We start from the raw sequence: 15,558 nt of genomic DNA on the forward strand, positions 1-15,558 counted from the left end.
ATATGTTCATTTTAAATGGCAAGGAAACATTTACACAAGAATTTCCGGAATCATGTGATACACTACACACAGACTTTGGATTTCCAGCAACTGATCTCATGGAGAATCCAGGAAGAGTGAAAACACTTCTATATAGGAGGGATTGGGCAAATACGATGGATTCTGTACATTCCTATGATTCGCTCATCCACCTAAAATCAGATTTCAAATGTGTTGGAGTCATTGCCCCTTATTTAACTGTGTATCCACACACGACAGTGAGGTGATTGAATTTGATTCATGCGAAATCCAAGAAACAAACAAAAGAAATCTTGATACGGTATAAGATGCTAGCGGTTGATCAGCGGGAATGTAGGTTTTGTGGTAAAACAATAGAAAATTGGATAACAGCCTGTTCTGTCTTAAGGGGTACACATGAGACACATTTTAGAAGCTTTTTAACAATTTCATCTACAATGCAATGTGATTCTTTTATGAAATTGTGTTTGCCAAGTAGAACTACTTCAATGGTACTAGCAGTTACTGTTTTTTAAAAATCTCTACAGATAGAATGAATTGTACGATGATAATTTTATTGTGAATTTCATATGCAACTGTGTTTTGGTTTTATTGTATATCATTTTGTATTTAAATTGATTTAATTGTATTGTTAAAGATTTTTTAAAACTGTATAACAAAAAAAAATAATAATTCTCAAATTTCTCTGTTATTCTTTCTTTATTGAGACCAGTATGAGTGCTCTTGTATAGATTCCCACTATTCTACAGTAACTTTAACATTAGGTTTCCCTCTGAGATGAGTATGATTCTTCCCTTCGTTATTCTTGGTATCCCTCCCGGGTGTCCCACCTTTTCCGTTACCTTTAGCTTTCAGGGTTAGCATCACCGGGCCGGTATTCAGGATGGGATTGCTTCCTCAGGTTGTCAGGTTGGGATCTCGATTCTCGGTTTCCTTCTCTTCTTCGTTGTACCCGCTCCGTGCTCTAATTGAGGAAGTAGTCTTGACATTATTATTGGACATTCCTGTCCACCAGCTCTGAGTCACGTCACCACTTTGCATTTGGTTGCTCGTCCGATTTTCCGTTCTTCAATCTCTCTCGCTTCGGGATTCCCCTGTGTAGGGTTTTCATTCCACCTTCCCTCCAGGCTTGGAAACTGTGCATCACTGTCTGCTGCAGCTCTCCTTGCACAGCTGACTTGAAACTCCCAGACCTCTCTCTCGTTCAGGGCTCCTTCTCCTTGATTTATGATGCGTTGCTGGGGCTTCCCCAGCAGATCATCAAAGTCAATCTTCTCTGTTAGATGAGTACTCTGGATTACTCGCATGATCTTATTCACAATATTAGATAAGTATTTCTTTTCATGTTTACTTAATGTTTCTAAATGACAATGACAAGCATCAGATTGCTCCTCATGTTTTCTTCAGGATGGTGTTATTATTGATGGGTTGTAGATGAGTGATTTGGGGAGTTCCTCTTCGGAACAGGAGTGTACCCAGGAGGTGAGTCTCTCCCAGTGAGGTATGATATGATATGATATGATATATGATATGATATGGCATTTGTAACGCGCCTATACACAAGTGTTTCAAGGCGCGACGAGGCAGGGAGGGGGGAACAAGGGGAGACAGACAAACGATCCTACTAGGCCAGGTGTCATTCAGATCGCGCAAGTGCATGGGTAGAGGGGACGGGAAAAGTGCAAGGGGGAAAGGGAGAGAGGAAAGTGCAGTACAAAGTGATTAGTAAAATACAAGATAAATAATAAGGGCGAGCTGGTTGCAAGTGCAGTATAAGTGCAGACAAGTGCTGGGAAGGGGGGCTGTAGGGATACAGAGACAGTCCCGCAGTGCAGGGGTTGCCAGGGAGGCAGTGCAGGGGAGAGTGGCTGGGCCAAGGACCGAGATTGGTGAGTGACCCAGCTGCTGATTCAGTACAGTTTCAGTGATTTGGCAGGGGAGAGTGGGAGAGAAAGCAGAAGCAAAGAGGAAGGTTTTGAGGTGCTTCCGGAACCGGAGATGGTTCTCCTCAAGTTTCAGGAGGCAGGAAGGCTGTTCCAGAGGGATACCCCTGCTGCGGAGAGAGATCTCCCCCCAACTCGTTGCTTGGAGAAGCGGCTGACCCTGAGGGAGTTGGAGGCAGATGAGCGAAGAGCTCGAGAAGGAAGATATTTAGGAAGAGAGAGTTGAAGGTATTTTGGCCCAAGGCCCCAGAAGGCCTTGTGGACAATGCAGAGGGTTTTGAACTTAATCCTCGCAGCCACAGGGAGCCAGTGTAGCGATTTCAGTCCTGGAGAGATACGGTCCCTGGGCTTGAGGCCAAGGACAAGTCTTGCAGTCCTGTTCTGGATGAGTTGCAGTGGGCGGACAGAAGAGGCAGGCAGATTGAGATAGAGGCTGTTACAGTAGTCCAGCTTCGAGAGAACCAGGGCTCTGGAGACAGTGAGCTTCTGGGGGAAGGAGAGGAAAGGAAGGATGCCTCTGAGGAGGTGCAGCTGGTAGTGTGACTTCTTAGAAATGTCAGAAATGTGAGGAGAGAAGGAGAGTGTGGAGTCGAAGATGACCCTGAGGTTTTTTGTCTTGCAGGTAGGAGCAGGAAGAGGGCCAAGAAAGGCCGGCCAGAGAGCTGCAGGGAAGGAGGGAGCGGGTGTGCCGATGAGTAGAATCTCAGTCTTACTGGCATTAAGGCAGAGGTCGTTGGCGGCACACCATTCCTGGATAGCAGAAAGACAGTCAGAGATGAGGGAAGGAGAAGAGGAGGCCGAGGGTAGCCAGAAAATGAGCTGGGTATCATCCGCATAGCACTGAAAGTTGGGGCAGAAATTAGAGATGCGGATTGCAAGAAGTGCCAGATACTGGTTGAAAAGCCAGGGAGAGAGGTTAGAACACTGGGGGACACCACAGGTAGAGAAAAAGATGTCAGAGAGGAAAGACCCCAGTTGTACCTGGGAGGGTCGATTTGAGAGGAAAGAGGTCAGCCAAGCCAAAGCTTGACCAGTGATACCCAGGTTATCACGGAGACGGTTGAGCAGGATGGTATGGTTGACAGTATCAAAGGCAGAAGAGAGATCAAGCAAAATGAGAACACATGGAATGTTAGAGTCAAGGTTCGAGAGTAGATCCTCACAGATGTTCAGGAGAGCAGTTTCCGTGCTTCTGGCGGCTCTGAAGCCAGACTGATGGTCATGAAGGCTACCAACAGATTCAGCATGAAGATTAAGCTGGGAGATGGCCAGTTTCTCCAGGAGCTTGCCCAGGAAGGGAGTGATAGAGATTGGGCGATAGCTGGGCAGGAAGGGTCGGAAGAGGGTTTCTTAAGAAGGGGGTGCACAAGGGAGTGCTTGAGAGGCGATGGGAAGACTCCAGAGGCAAAGGAGTGGTTGCAGAAGTCAGCAAGGGCAGGAGCCAAGGAGTCGATGTGGTCCTTGATAGTTTTGGAGGAACAGGGTGGACCTGTTTTGACTAGACTTTCATAGATCGGACTTGTCTCGAAACCTCGTCAGCAGAAAAAAGGAGAAAGGCAGAGAAGGGGAGAGGAGGGGTGGCTGCAGAAGGGCCAGAGGACGGGCAGGTAATAGAGGGGGGGGTGATAGGAGGAGAGTGAGGACAGGATGTCCTGAGTTTTTGAAATGAAGTGGGAGGCCAGTGCCGTACAGAGGGCCTGGGAGGGGACAGGAGAGGTAGAAACTGCAGCAGGGTTGGCCAGCTCCTTGAAGATTTTAAAGAGTTCGGCCAAATCGTTAGATGCCTCAGTGATGCGGGCTTGGATAAGGGCTCTCTTCTTGGTGAGAACGGAGAGCCGGTATTGCCTTTGGAGCAGGCGACAGGCCAGGCCAGAGGATGAACATGAAGCACGCCATTTCCTCTCTGCCACCCTGCACTTGCGTTTAAGGGTGACGAGATCCGAGTCATACCAGGAGTTGCATTTGGCTTTGGGCTTCATGCGGATTCTCATGACAGGGGCAAGAATATTAAGAGTATCAGATATAGCAGAGTGGAGAGAGGAGAGGGCTGTGTCAGGATGGGAGTCAGCCGAGGGGGTAAGACGGGGTGAGAGGTGACAGCGAAAGCCAAAACTGACACACGCTTCATGGGTCGGATGACCGAGAAGGAAGGTGGCAGTGATGAGGGTGGCTTTGCCTGTGGGGTAGGGAGGGTGAGGTGGGAAGAAAGGAGAAAGTGATCACTCCAGGAGAGAGGAGTGGAGAGAGGGACAGAGAGGGGAAGGTCAGAAGAGATCAGGGCATCTAGAGTTGCCCTGCAGAGTGGGTCGGCCCAGACGGGAGAATAGAGAGTGAGATAGAGTCGCAGAGGTCGCGAAAGAGTCCAGAGGGGGGACAGGAGGCATCCAGGTGGATGTTGAAGTCTCCAAGAATGAGGAGTTGAGTGGTTGAGGACAGGAGTGAGGAGGAGAGGTCCGCCTACTCGGAGAGGAAGGAGGAAATTTGACCAGGTGGCCGATAGATAGTAGCCATGGTAAGGGAATGGCTAGGAGAGAGAGTCAGCAGACAAGACATTCAAAAGAGGAGTAGGTCTGCGTGGGAATAGCAGTGGCAGGAATCCACTCAGGGAAGATAAGGGCCACCCCCCCAGCACGGCAGAGCCGGGGCACGGAGAGGATCTTGTAGCCGTCAGGTAGGAGTGTGTCAAAGCTGGTGACAGAGCTGGCCGTGAACCATGTCTCAGTGAGACCGAGTAAGTCAAGGTCCAGTTCCTCAAGAAGGCGGCAGATATCAGAGGAATGTTTGACGGCAGAGCGAGAGTTAAGAGTGGCAATGTGGAGAAGGTTGCCATCTTTAAAGGACTTCCGGGGAGGGGTACAGATCAGAGGTACGCCCTGCGGAGGTGAAGAAGGAGCAAGGAAGGGGGCAGGCAGGGAGGGAGGGTAGAGGCAAGGTAGCCGAGGACAGAGGAGGGGGGACAGCAGGAGAGGAAAGGAAGTTGATGAGGCGCGGGAAGCGTCTATTAAAGAGGTGAAGGTTGGCCTGAGGGCCCTGGACCAAGACGGTCCCATTAGCGTAGACATTAATGATGGCCTTAGAGGAGTGGAAGGAAGCCAAGAGGACATCCCAACGGGTGCCGCCATTAATGGGAGAAGAGGAGAAAGGAGAGAGCACAGAGACCATATGAAGGGTCCATAGGTCTGGTGAAGGCACGAAAAAGAGGATGTCAGGGAGAGTTTCCTTAGATGAGGCATTGGTGTAGGTGTCAGCGATAGGGAGGCCTGGGTTGGAGACCAGGATGTCCTTTTTAAACTTTTTCCTACCAGATTTAATGAGGAGAGCAGGATAGTCAATGGAGAAGAGTTAGAAAAGATAGGAGAGATAGAGAGCACCATGGGATAGGAGGGGGTGGGGGGGGGACAGGACAAGCGCAAGCAGACAGGAAGAGAGCGACAAGCCCTAGCTTACCACAAATGCAGAACACAGTAATGCATAACAGGTACCCAGTGGAGAGGCCACCTAAGTTTGAAAATCCTGCGAGGGGAGAGTAGTCCCTAGTTTACCACACAATCAGGACACAGTGAACAAAGTAATGCATAACAGGTACCCAGTGGAGAGGCCACCTAAGTTTGAAAATCCTGCGAGGGGAGAGTAGTTCCTAGTTTACCACACAATCAGGACACAGTAATGCATAACAGGTACCCAGTGGAGAGGCCACCCAAGTTTGAAAATCCTGCGAGGGGAGAGTAGTCCCTAGTTTACCACACAATCAGGACACAGTGAACACAGTAATGCATAACAGGTACCCAGTGGAGAGGCCACCTACGTTTGAAAATCCTGCGAGGGAAGAGTCCCTCTTGCCTCTATCCCTAGGGAGCGTGTTGCATAGCACGTTCTCCTCTCTACCCTCACAGGGAAAGGGTCCCCCGGGGAGAAGTGACTGAATCCCTTGATTCGTCACACAATGCATTGCATTTTTCTATTATACAGACCTTTGACTAAAAATTAAGCAAGTGCATTGTAATGCATTGTTATGACAGCAGTTCTTTATGCACCTTACGACATGCAGATCTGTAGTTTTTTACAGCAGTCTGAACCCATAGATCTGAGTTGCCACACTACTATCACTCCTCCCCACCACCTTCTCAGTCAACCTTCCACTCCCTATTCTTCTATTAGCACTCTCACTCTGCAGCCACGTTCGTTCCTTCTTCCATACCACACAGGAGTTCTCTTCAATGTCATTAATGTTTGAGTTGTGCTGGCATTGGGAGTCTCAGGTTCACCTCTGAGGATTCTGGGTCATGCAGTTCTACTAAAAACAAGGAAAAAGACTGGCCAGCATTTGAAGACAGAGTTATGGGTGGATGAAGTGTGGTACCATAATCGTTGACTTAGGCACATAGAGAATGGACATGGCCTAGAGCCCCACCAACTTTCACCTTCCCCCTCTGGGGTAGGAACTGCTCTGGTGCCTACATTGGTAGGCCTAACACCCCAGGCTGAGAGGGGTCCCCGCCCCTTCTTTACAGGCTCAGGTTACTGACCCTGTCGCACATGGTATGAACTTTATTGTGAGTGGGGTTAGTAACCATTAAGAGAAAGCCAAGTCCTTTATGTGTGTTGCCTATATGGGTGGCTTGGGGATGTTTTAGGGCATCAAAGTTTAAACTACAATATCGTAGGTTTATTTGAGGTACTACAGCATCCAATAGATTCTGATAAAAAATGAAATCACAATGGGAATGACCAGGGGAGTTGCTAGGTCTGGAAAAGACCCAGGGCTAAGCTGATGTCGGAACTGTTGGGACTGGGGGCTAGCTAGTCTTTTGGCTGTAGCTCCTGAGATTCTTTCCGGGGCTACAACCAAAAGATCAGGGGATATAGCCCCCTTACCCCCCCCTAGCAACGCCCCTGGGAATGACGGTAAGTGATAACTGCATGGAGCAATACGAGTCAAGCAGGAATTAACTAAGGCCCCGTGAGTATACATTTGGTCGCCTAAGCTGACTTTACGGATTTAGCCAGGACGATATTACAGAAGGAGTCTAATTTCTAGTTATTTGAGTTATTCAGATTAGCGTACAAAGCTGAAGTGGAACCCTGGGCCAAAGTGTAATAATCCCTTTTGCCTTTGGGGTTAGGGAATCTTTGGAATAGATGCAGCGCAAAAGTCAGGGAACATGGTATTTGTGCAGCCATTACTTTACAATTAAAATCTCCTGGACACATTGGCCCGAATTACGAGTTTGCCGATAACCGGCAAACTTGCCTTACCGTTACTGGCGCCTGCTATCCCGGTGTTACCTAGATATTATGAGTGCAGGCAATGGTGGTAAGTTTCCTTTCCATGGAGTCCTGTAGGACTACTGAATCATCTCTCTGCCGGTAGGGTACTGAACTCCCAGGTCAAGCATGCCAGTAATTCACTGCCCCTACCGGCAGACTCGTACTGAGCCAGTCTGGTAATAATGCTGGAGCCGGTAGTACCAGCATTTTTACGGACCGGCTCACCTGTAATGAAGGCCATTGACTGAAAGTTGTGAAGTATATCAGGGTCCAAGGTTTAAGTAGTCCAAGGGATATGAGAAGGGGTTTGCATGTCCATAAAGGTTTTTGATGGTGAGGTAATGGCGGCAGCGATAGGCTCAGAATCTATCAGTAAATCTTGTTGGAGAAGCTCTGCAAAATGATTGACAATACAGGAGAAAACAGTTGGGATGAATAAACTGTTCAAAATTAAAAATGCAAGAGTTAGAAATTATTAATCCTTGCAGGCACAAGCACAAAATAACCAGCTTGGTGTAAGTCTCTCATGCATGCTGGGAAAGGACAGAGGAGTCTCTAAAGCTGTGCACTTCCAGGGGATCTGGGAAATGAAGTCCAGTCCCGATGGCAAAAGCAAGTGTGATGGATGAGAGAGCAAGAAGAAATGTTCCTAAGGGCCGGAAGACCCTTGGACTTGATTGCTCATCACTCAAACGTTTTGCCTGAGAAGCCTGTTACACAAATTCTTAGAAATATAAAACACTCTAAAAACTAAGGTGCTAACAAAATCATATAAACAAATGCTGAGTGCTCTTGCAGCGCTAAAAAAGTAGCACTGTGGCAATGAAAGAAAGAATGAAGACAGTTGTTATATTATATTTGGTATCCCGTACATGATAAGGAGTAGGATCTGAACGTGTCACAGTATGCCCCATCCTTTTGCATAGAAGATCTCACATCTAAGGTTTTAATACCATCGAACACACATTAAATCAGTGAAATACCACCTGCTGAAGCATTGTGGGATATTATAAATTGTTTTGAAAAATCAAAAAATAAACTCCTGCTCCGAGATTTGAACCTTGACCTGTGTATCAGGGCACAGAAGATAAAGAAGGCAGCAAAAACAAAATGTCTGAGCACAATTAACGCACCACCCAAAGAGGGTAGCGGAGATGTGCAAAAGATAATAATAACACTAATGGGGTAGAGCAGCTAACTATCAACCATGCAGGGCAATCTTTGCAAAAATCGCAGTACTCAGTTCAAAATAATCAGTCTGCAAGATCCAATTCAACTACGCAACTGAATATTCTTATAGTTAAGAAATCTAGTGTTGGAGTACTAACCGAAAAGGCCCAGGTCCCAATTAAGTAGGGCCTTTATTTTATCGGGGGGGGGAGGGGGTCCCTCTAGGTTCCACTAACACATCAATATCATCAACAAGTCAAGGTCCAGGGAAGTCTCGGTCAGTCAAGGATCCGGAGGAAGAAGGTCTGCAACACATGTCACCACTCCAACGGGTGGATGTGAACTGTACAAAGAATCAAGAAGGGTCAGCAAAGCTTTCTGCTTGGTCCAATACAGAAGCTTTGACTAGTCAACCCTTTGCTATCCCTAGTGTGGTTGAGACACTTAAACAAAGGAAAGGGATCCAAAGCGTTAAATCGAAGTGCCATTCTGTCAATTTTAAAGGAAATCCCAGACTTGTATCTTTTCTCCACCCACAACATTGATTATGTTCTCTTTCCTCATGAAAAGTGCACACATATAGTGGAAATTGGTCTAAAAACCTGGTTGCGTGCTAATGCTGTTCTGGTGGCAAGTGTCGAGCTCAGAAATTGGGGCTATGAGATCTTGTCTGAGTTCCCTAGCAATAATGTTCAGGATGGCACTGGGAGGAATAATGAGGGGCGAATGGGGGGCACAAAAAGTCAAGGGGGGGATCAACAGTAGGAGGTCTTCTAACAGTAAAATGTTTATACCAAGTTCAGAAGATGGTAACTCTCAGAGTGAGACTAAGACAAAGGTCTTGTCTTTACTACCAGATATCCTTTTGCACATTTTTCAAAAGTTGGGGGTTACTGAGGATACTCTCTAGTAAAGAATGAGCTCTGACTGATCAGCTGGAACATACAGGGTTCCAGCTCTTTCAAAAATAAATTCATGAGAGAGGAAGTCTTTGGTAGGCACGTCTTAATTCTGTTTCAAGAGACTTGGCTAACTTGCCACCTTAAGGTGGGTGGATTCTCCATACTGAAGCAGTTAGCCTCCCATAATAAGGGTGGTCACCCAGCGGGTGGTCTCTTGATAGCAATTCGAAATTCTATTATGTTAGAACTCAAACTCATTACTTCTGAAGTTCAAGGTATTTTAGCAGCCAAAGTGGATATGAGTGGAAGTTTGTCTCCAATGCCGATAGTCATGATTAACATCTACTGGAACCCCACCTGTTCGAACTTGTCAATGTTTTTTGCAGTCTTTGTCAGCACTGCTCTTGAAAGTAAAGACCTTATATGGCCCATTAGGTATAGTATTGGTAGGGGATTTAAATTCCCAATGTATCAGTAAAAGCATACCAGGGGCAAAAAAATAGAAGCCCTCTTTAAATGGAAAGAAATGGTATTGCTTTCTTTCCAAATGGAATTTGGTTATGGCGAATAGGATTGTAGAGGGTGATGTTCCACCCACAATAACTTGGAAGAGGGGCTCACAGGGCGCAACCATTGATTACCTCTTCCTCTCAGAGGATATGTTTGTGAGGTGTAAGAGCTTTCGAGTTTGGGGCAGAGGTAGTAGTGATCACAATATGCTAATTGGGGGGTTCTCACATTTAACTCTAGGTATTGAAAAAGGAAATCGTTCTGGCTTGAGAGTGAATAGTGGAAAGAACATAATCGCTGAATTCAGAAAGGGAGGATCATCCGTAAATGTCAGCTTACAAAATTCTCTTAATATTCGAACTGAGTCGGAATTAAGAACATTTTGTGATCAATTAAACTTTCTGGAATTCCTGTGGAATTCAGATCTCCCTAAGTATAAATGGAGCAAATAAGAGTTCAGTCCATGAAAATTCTTTTGATGATGCAACATAGCTTCGGAAAAGAGAAATGAGGAGATCCATCTGGGCTCTTAAATATAAGATCGTTGTAAAGTCAGCTTATCAACTGGAACTTAAGAGACTGTGTAATGACTACAAAAACTGGTCACGGTTTCAGAGGTACTTGCACCATCAGAAGGATGATGAATTGATGTTGGGAGCCCTGGGAAACAATAACTCCCATAATCTCTAGTCTCTTATCAAACGCCCCCAGGATTCTCAAAGCAGCCTACAAAGTAATGTAGTGGCAGAAACAACTTGGTGTAACCACAATGAACCTGTATAGGAAACCTTCCGTATTGAAATTTGAGCTCCATTCAGATTTTGCTTGGTCGCTGTATTTAATTAAGGAAAGTATAGCAGGATTAATTTTGAGATCTTGACCTTCTAGGGCGGCCAGCCCTAACAGCCTTACTAATCAGATATTTAAGTCTGACATTGATTTATGGTCTAGAATATTGCTGGTCGTATTCAACGAGGTGTTGCAGAAAAGGTGTCTTCCCGATTCATGGAATTCTGCCATTGTCATCCCTATCTATAAGAAGGGCGATCGGGTGTGGACCCAATGAATTACCACCTGATCGCCCTTCTAGATGTAGATAGTAACATTTTTGATGGGGCAGTATTAAGAGAGCAGGAATCCTGGGCCAAAAGTAAAGGTATCCTGTGCAAACATCAAGTAGGATTCCGCAAGGGCTTCTCAACCTCCTTGAATGGACTCGTTATGAGCATAGTTTGTGGCCCCATATTGTACGTAGCATGGATAGATCTTTCAAAGGCATTTGATACAATAAATAGGGAACACCTTTGAACCAAGTTAAAACAATGGGGGTTTCCTATGTCTCTGCTAGCGATAATTGTGAATCTCCATGAGCATTCACGCTTGCAGGTCAGGCTGGATGCTCAGGCTATCCGCCCTGGTTTCAACTGAGAGAGGCGCGAGGCAGGGGTACATAATTGCCCCCTGCCTCTTGAACTTGTATCTAGCTGACTTGGTGGAAGTATAAGATCAGCACGCTTTAGGCAGCCCCAAGATCAGCTCTAAAACCATGAATTGGTTCGCCTCTAAAGCATGTTCCTAAATTTTAAATGTACACTAAAAGATCAAGAGGTGCCAGTAGTAAAAGAAGTTACACATTTGGGCTTCAATCTGAGGTCCTATCCCACAATTGCTCAACTAGAGCTGGAAGTGGAAAAAAACTCGACCAATTGTCTTGCCAAATGAAGAAGCTTTTCTATACCTATTGTAAATTTTCATTAGTTCCCCTAGTAAAGGTTTACATAGGTACGGTATTACCATCACTTACTCATGGAATGGATATACATCCTCTATCTTGTGCAATAAACTGGACGAGAATACAGGGGAAACTATGGAAGAATGTTCTGAGTTTACCTCAGAGTCTCCAAGTGGCAAGTTTGAGGTATGTGTTGGGCCTACAATCCAGGCAGGATTATATAGACTGCAAGGTCGTTTCACTATACAGACTGATTTTCTGCTAAATAATTCATCCAATTTATTTCTTGTACAGCTGAAGATTGACGTGAGAACATTTTTACAGGAGTGTGACTGTTCTGAAACCGATCTTGTAATGTATCCTTTGTGCATTAAGGAAGCTTTGACCAGAATGGACTGGATTCGCACAATATCAGTGATGTGTAGTTCGTCAATAGCAAAGTCATTATCCTCAAATGACAAACCAAAAAGGTACCTACCAATGTATTTACGCCGATTTCCTAACTCATGCTGGAGGTCTGAATTCCTATGGTTTTGCCTTAATCGGTTACCCACAGGAGAAATCCAGTTTATTCAGAACAAGCATTTACATGAGGATAGTCTTCGTATGTTATGTGCGAATTCAGGAACACAGACTCTTAAACATATAATGATTGAGTGCCGGGGGACCTGGGACATGAGAGTCAAGCTTCTCACTCGATTCGTGGATAAAGAACAGTGGTTATTTTCTGTCCATTTTTGGGAGAGATTGATAGCTGGTCATGAAGTTTGTTTATCTGTTGAAGTCTTGAAAGTGTTGAAAGAGTTCTGTTTTATTTTAGTAGTTTAAAATTGTGATTTATTTTAATTTATGAAATTGAATAATATTTGATAATGTATTTTGTGATATGTAATGTGAAAAGTCAAATAATTGGCTAAACCACAATATAAAATAAATAAATTAACTCCTGCTCTTGGATTTGAACCCTGACCTGTGTGTGGTACAGTCCCACCCTTTACCACTGTGCTACTAGTACCGCAGATAAATTGCTTACTCATAGCTGTCATAGGTTTTTCCACAAGTATGTACATTTGCATTTAGCGATCATGCTTTTTGGTCTGTCAATACATGGAAAGAAGGTGTCATGGCACGCCACTTACATTTTATTGCCTATCGCCTTGAAATCATCGTTCTCTTTGATTCTACTAGTGCAACACACATCTGTGCCACTATCGTCTTCTTTGTTATTAAACAGCTTTCAACAGTTGCATGGTTCACAGCAACTAAAAAACACATTCTCATGCAAAACAGGTTCATCTGTTTTGCTTGCCTTCTCAAATTGTATATGCATGTAAAACCTTGCACAACATACAAATACGCTTTTCCTTTACTCTAAAATAGTCTACTTTTAATTTCCATCTATTGAACACAACATTAAAATGATTTTTAACACCTCTGAGGGTCTTTCATTATCATTTATAATACTGTATCAATGTTGTACAATACCAACGGAGGCATTGCATCTAGTGGCATGCAGTTTCACGTGCCATGTTCGGTTCCTACCGCTGCTCACTTTCTCCCCTGATCGAGTCCTTCAGTTCAACTTCAATAAGAAGAGCCCTGTTACAAAGTGGCAGTTCAATAGCTGGAGCACCACCGGATGCCTGATACACTTTTCAACAAATAGCATCCAAGACTAAAGCTTACTACGGAGGAGTGTTCTGCTTCCTGACAGTACTTAATACAAAAAGAGGATGACAGAGCGGGTATGCAAAGCATAGGAACTGGTAGTGTAGATTGGCCTGGGAGTCATTAACCTAGGAACAGATTCCTTTTTTTTCAATTAAAAGAAACTTTAATACATTTGTGAAACAACTTGTTTTACACAAAGCCATACTATGTTTTTACTGCAATTTGTTTTACACATAATTATCTTTCTGTGGGGCTCAAAGTTCATCCTCAAAGGACAAGGTAGATCCAAATATCAACAGAGAAATATTAATAGGGACTACTCTGGCGTTATGTCTAGTCCACCATAGCCCCCAGGAACAGCCTTAGATGAGAACAGTGATGCAGATCTACTGGCTGAACATTGCAGTTTTGAAGTTCAGATGTATTGGAACCTCACCCGTTCTATACTCTTTGCACTTACTCTATCCAAAATGTCATCAGACCTAGTACGATAGTAGCTGTTTGTCTTCCTCCCCCTCCCTCCTTGTTTGTTTCCACCTCTTCCAGCACTACCTGAAATGTTGTCAGGCCTAGAACGATAGTCACTTGTTTTGTTGCTCTCCACCTCCCTCCTCCTACCCCCTGCACCTCGTGACAACTCTCCGGTTCTACCAGAAATGTCGTCAGGCCTAGTACGGTAGTTGCTTGTCTGTCTCATCTCCTACCTCCCCAGCCCCTCCTCCTAATCTTTGTTATAGCTCTTGCACTATCTGAAATGTCACCAGGCCTAGTACGATAGTCATTTCACATTCTTAATGCCTCAAGGCCTTGTAGAATGTCACTGTATTTTCCCTTGCTCCCTCCCTTGACTTGAAGCGCTTTGAAACACATTGGGCCTCATTACACGGTAGGCGGTAGCCATAGTGCTATTAGCGCCATGGCTACCCCCTTACTGCATTCTGGGTTCGTGTTCCCAGAATAGGGACTTACCGGGTCATTCCGACCTTGGAGAACCCGGTAAGTCCCCATTCCGGGAACCATTCCCCATTCCCATTTGAGCCCCCATAGGGCTCAATGGGAATGGGGAAGTAGCTAATAACGGTACCACAATTTGCGGTACCGTTGTTAGCTCTGAAGTCCCTTAACGGGTCCCATCCTTAACACCAGGTCAGACCTGGCGTTAAGGAAGGGACCCGCTAAGGGACCTCGTAGTAGGGCGGTAAGGGATTACCGGCACTGGTGCCCTTACCGGTGCCGGTAATCCCTTACCGCCTACCGTGTAATGAGGCCTATTGTGTATAGTCGTTATACAAATAAACTATCAATCAAAAAATCAATAACTTGTGAGATGTATTTCCCAAAAGATACAGCATGAATGTTATTGTTTCTGAAGAATCATTGCTCCAATGAGAACTCACTTCAAACTCGTAGTCCACCAAACATACGATATCTCAAATTATGGTCAAAATATGTATTTATTTGTATATTGTATTTGCTTGGTAAATCACCAGCATACCGTCTTTCACCCACTTTCAAGAGCTTAATAAAGCTGTACAAATCTTGAGAAATGTTTCCAATTGGTTTAAACTCTTATTTTGTTTATTTTGTTAACCAACATTCTTAATCATAGCAAGTGATGCAACATTTGTGCTTGTAAAGTGATTGGGTGGAGGTGTAAGCGCCAGAGGTGGCTATCCAGGTCCGAGGTCCCTGCCATTTATCCTGTGATATACTTTCTTTTGCAGGTTCCGATCATAGTTCCGATCCTGTTTCTGATTATATCGGTCTACCTGGTCCTCGCTCCCGTCATCGACAGTCCGCAGATTGAATTCCTCTATGTTTTCTTATTTGCTTTGAGTGGCATCATTGTTTACATTCCTTTTGTCCATTACAAACTACATCCAGAGTTCCTGCAGAAAGCTACCTTGCATCTCCAGCTCCTCCTAGAAGTTGCTCCGACAGAAAGGTTTCAAGATGATAAATGACCAATGATCTGGAGTGCTTTTTGTTGGAAAGTGTGTCTTAAGAATGAGTGTACAGCATCAAAATAAACATACCTATTTTATAATAAAACAACAAATTAAAATATGTTTTGATGTTCATTTAGGAGCATGCGTGAAATGATGTATGCAATCACGTCACTATGTGTGTATATATAATCTATGAGAGTCTAAATTGTGCTGAGGTGGAAAACATAATTGCAGCTATTTTGTTGCTCCCAAAGCAGTTCATTATTGCAGGCATTGTCTCAAACAGTGGCATGGAGTGATGTGTGTTAATAAAATGTAACACAAGTGTAAATGGACAATATACAAAAACATTTGCCCTATTGAAACCATCAGAGTTTTGAAGGAATGTCCTCAAT

At 44.7% G+C, this 15,558-nt stretch overlaps 1 protein-coding gene across 2 annotated transcripts in view; it reads left to right on the plus strand.

Annotated features, from left to right (window-relative positions):
* The window catches only part of LOC138453241 (b(0,+)-type amino acid transporter 1-like), a 434,104-nt gene extending 418,840 nt beyond the window's left edge, over window positions 1-15,264 (plus strand). For both annotated transcript variants that reach the window (XM_069605901.1, XM_069605899.1), the window contains exon 6: window positions 14,939-15,264. In XM_069605901.1, the coding sequence (XP_069462002.1) occupies window positions 14,939-15,178 (240 nt within the window). In that variant the 3' untranslated portion in view covers window positions 15,179-15,264. The remainder of the gene's footprint in view (window positions 1-14,938) is intronic.
* Window positions 15,265-15,558: the final 294 nt, after the last annotated feature.

The sequence above is a fragment of the Ambystoma mexicanum genome, chromosome 4p (genome assembly GCF_040938575.1).
Source record: "Ambystoma mexicanum isolate Mex_15411 chromosome 4p, UKY_AmexF1_1, whole genome shotgun sequence".
Lineage (NCBI taxonomy): Eukaryota > Metazoa > Chordata > Amphibia > Caudata > Ambystomatidae > Ambystoma > Ambystoma mexicanum.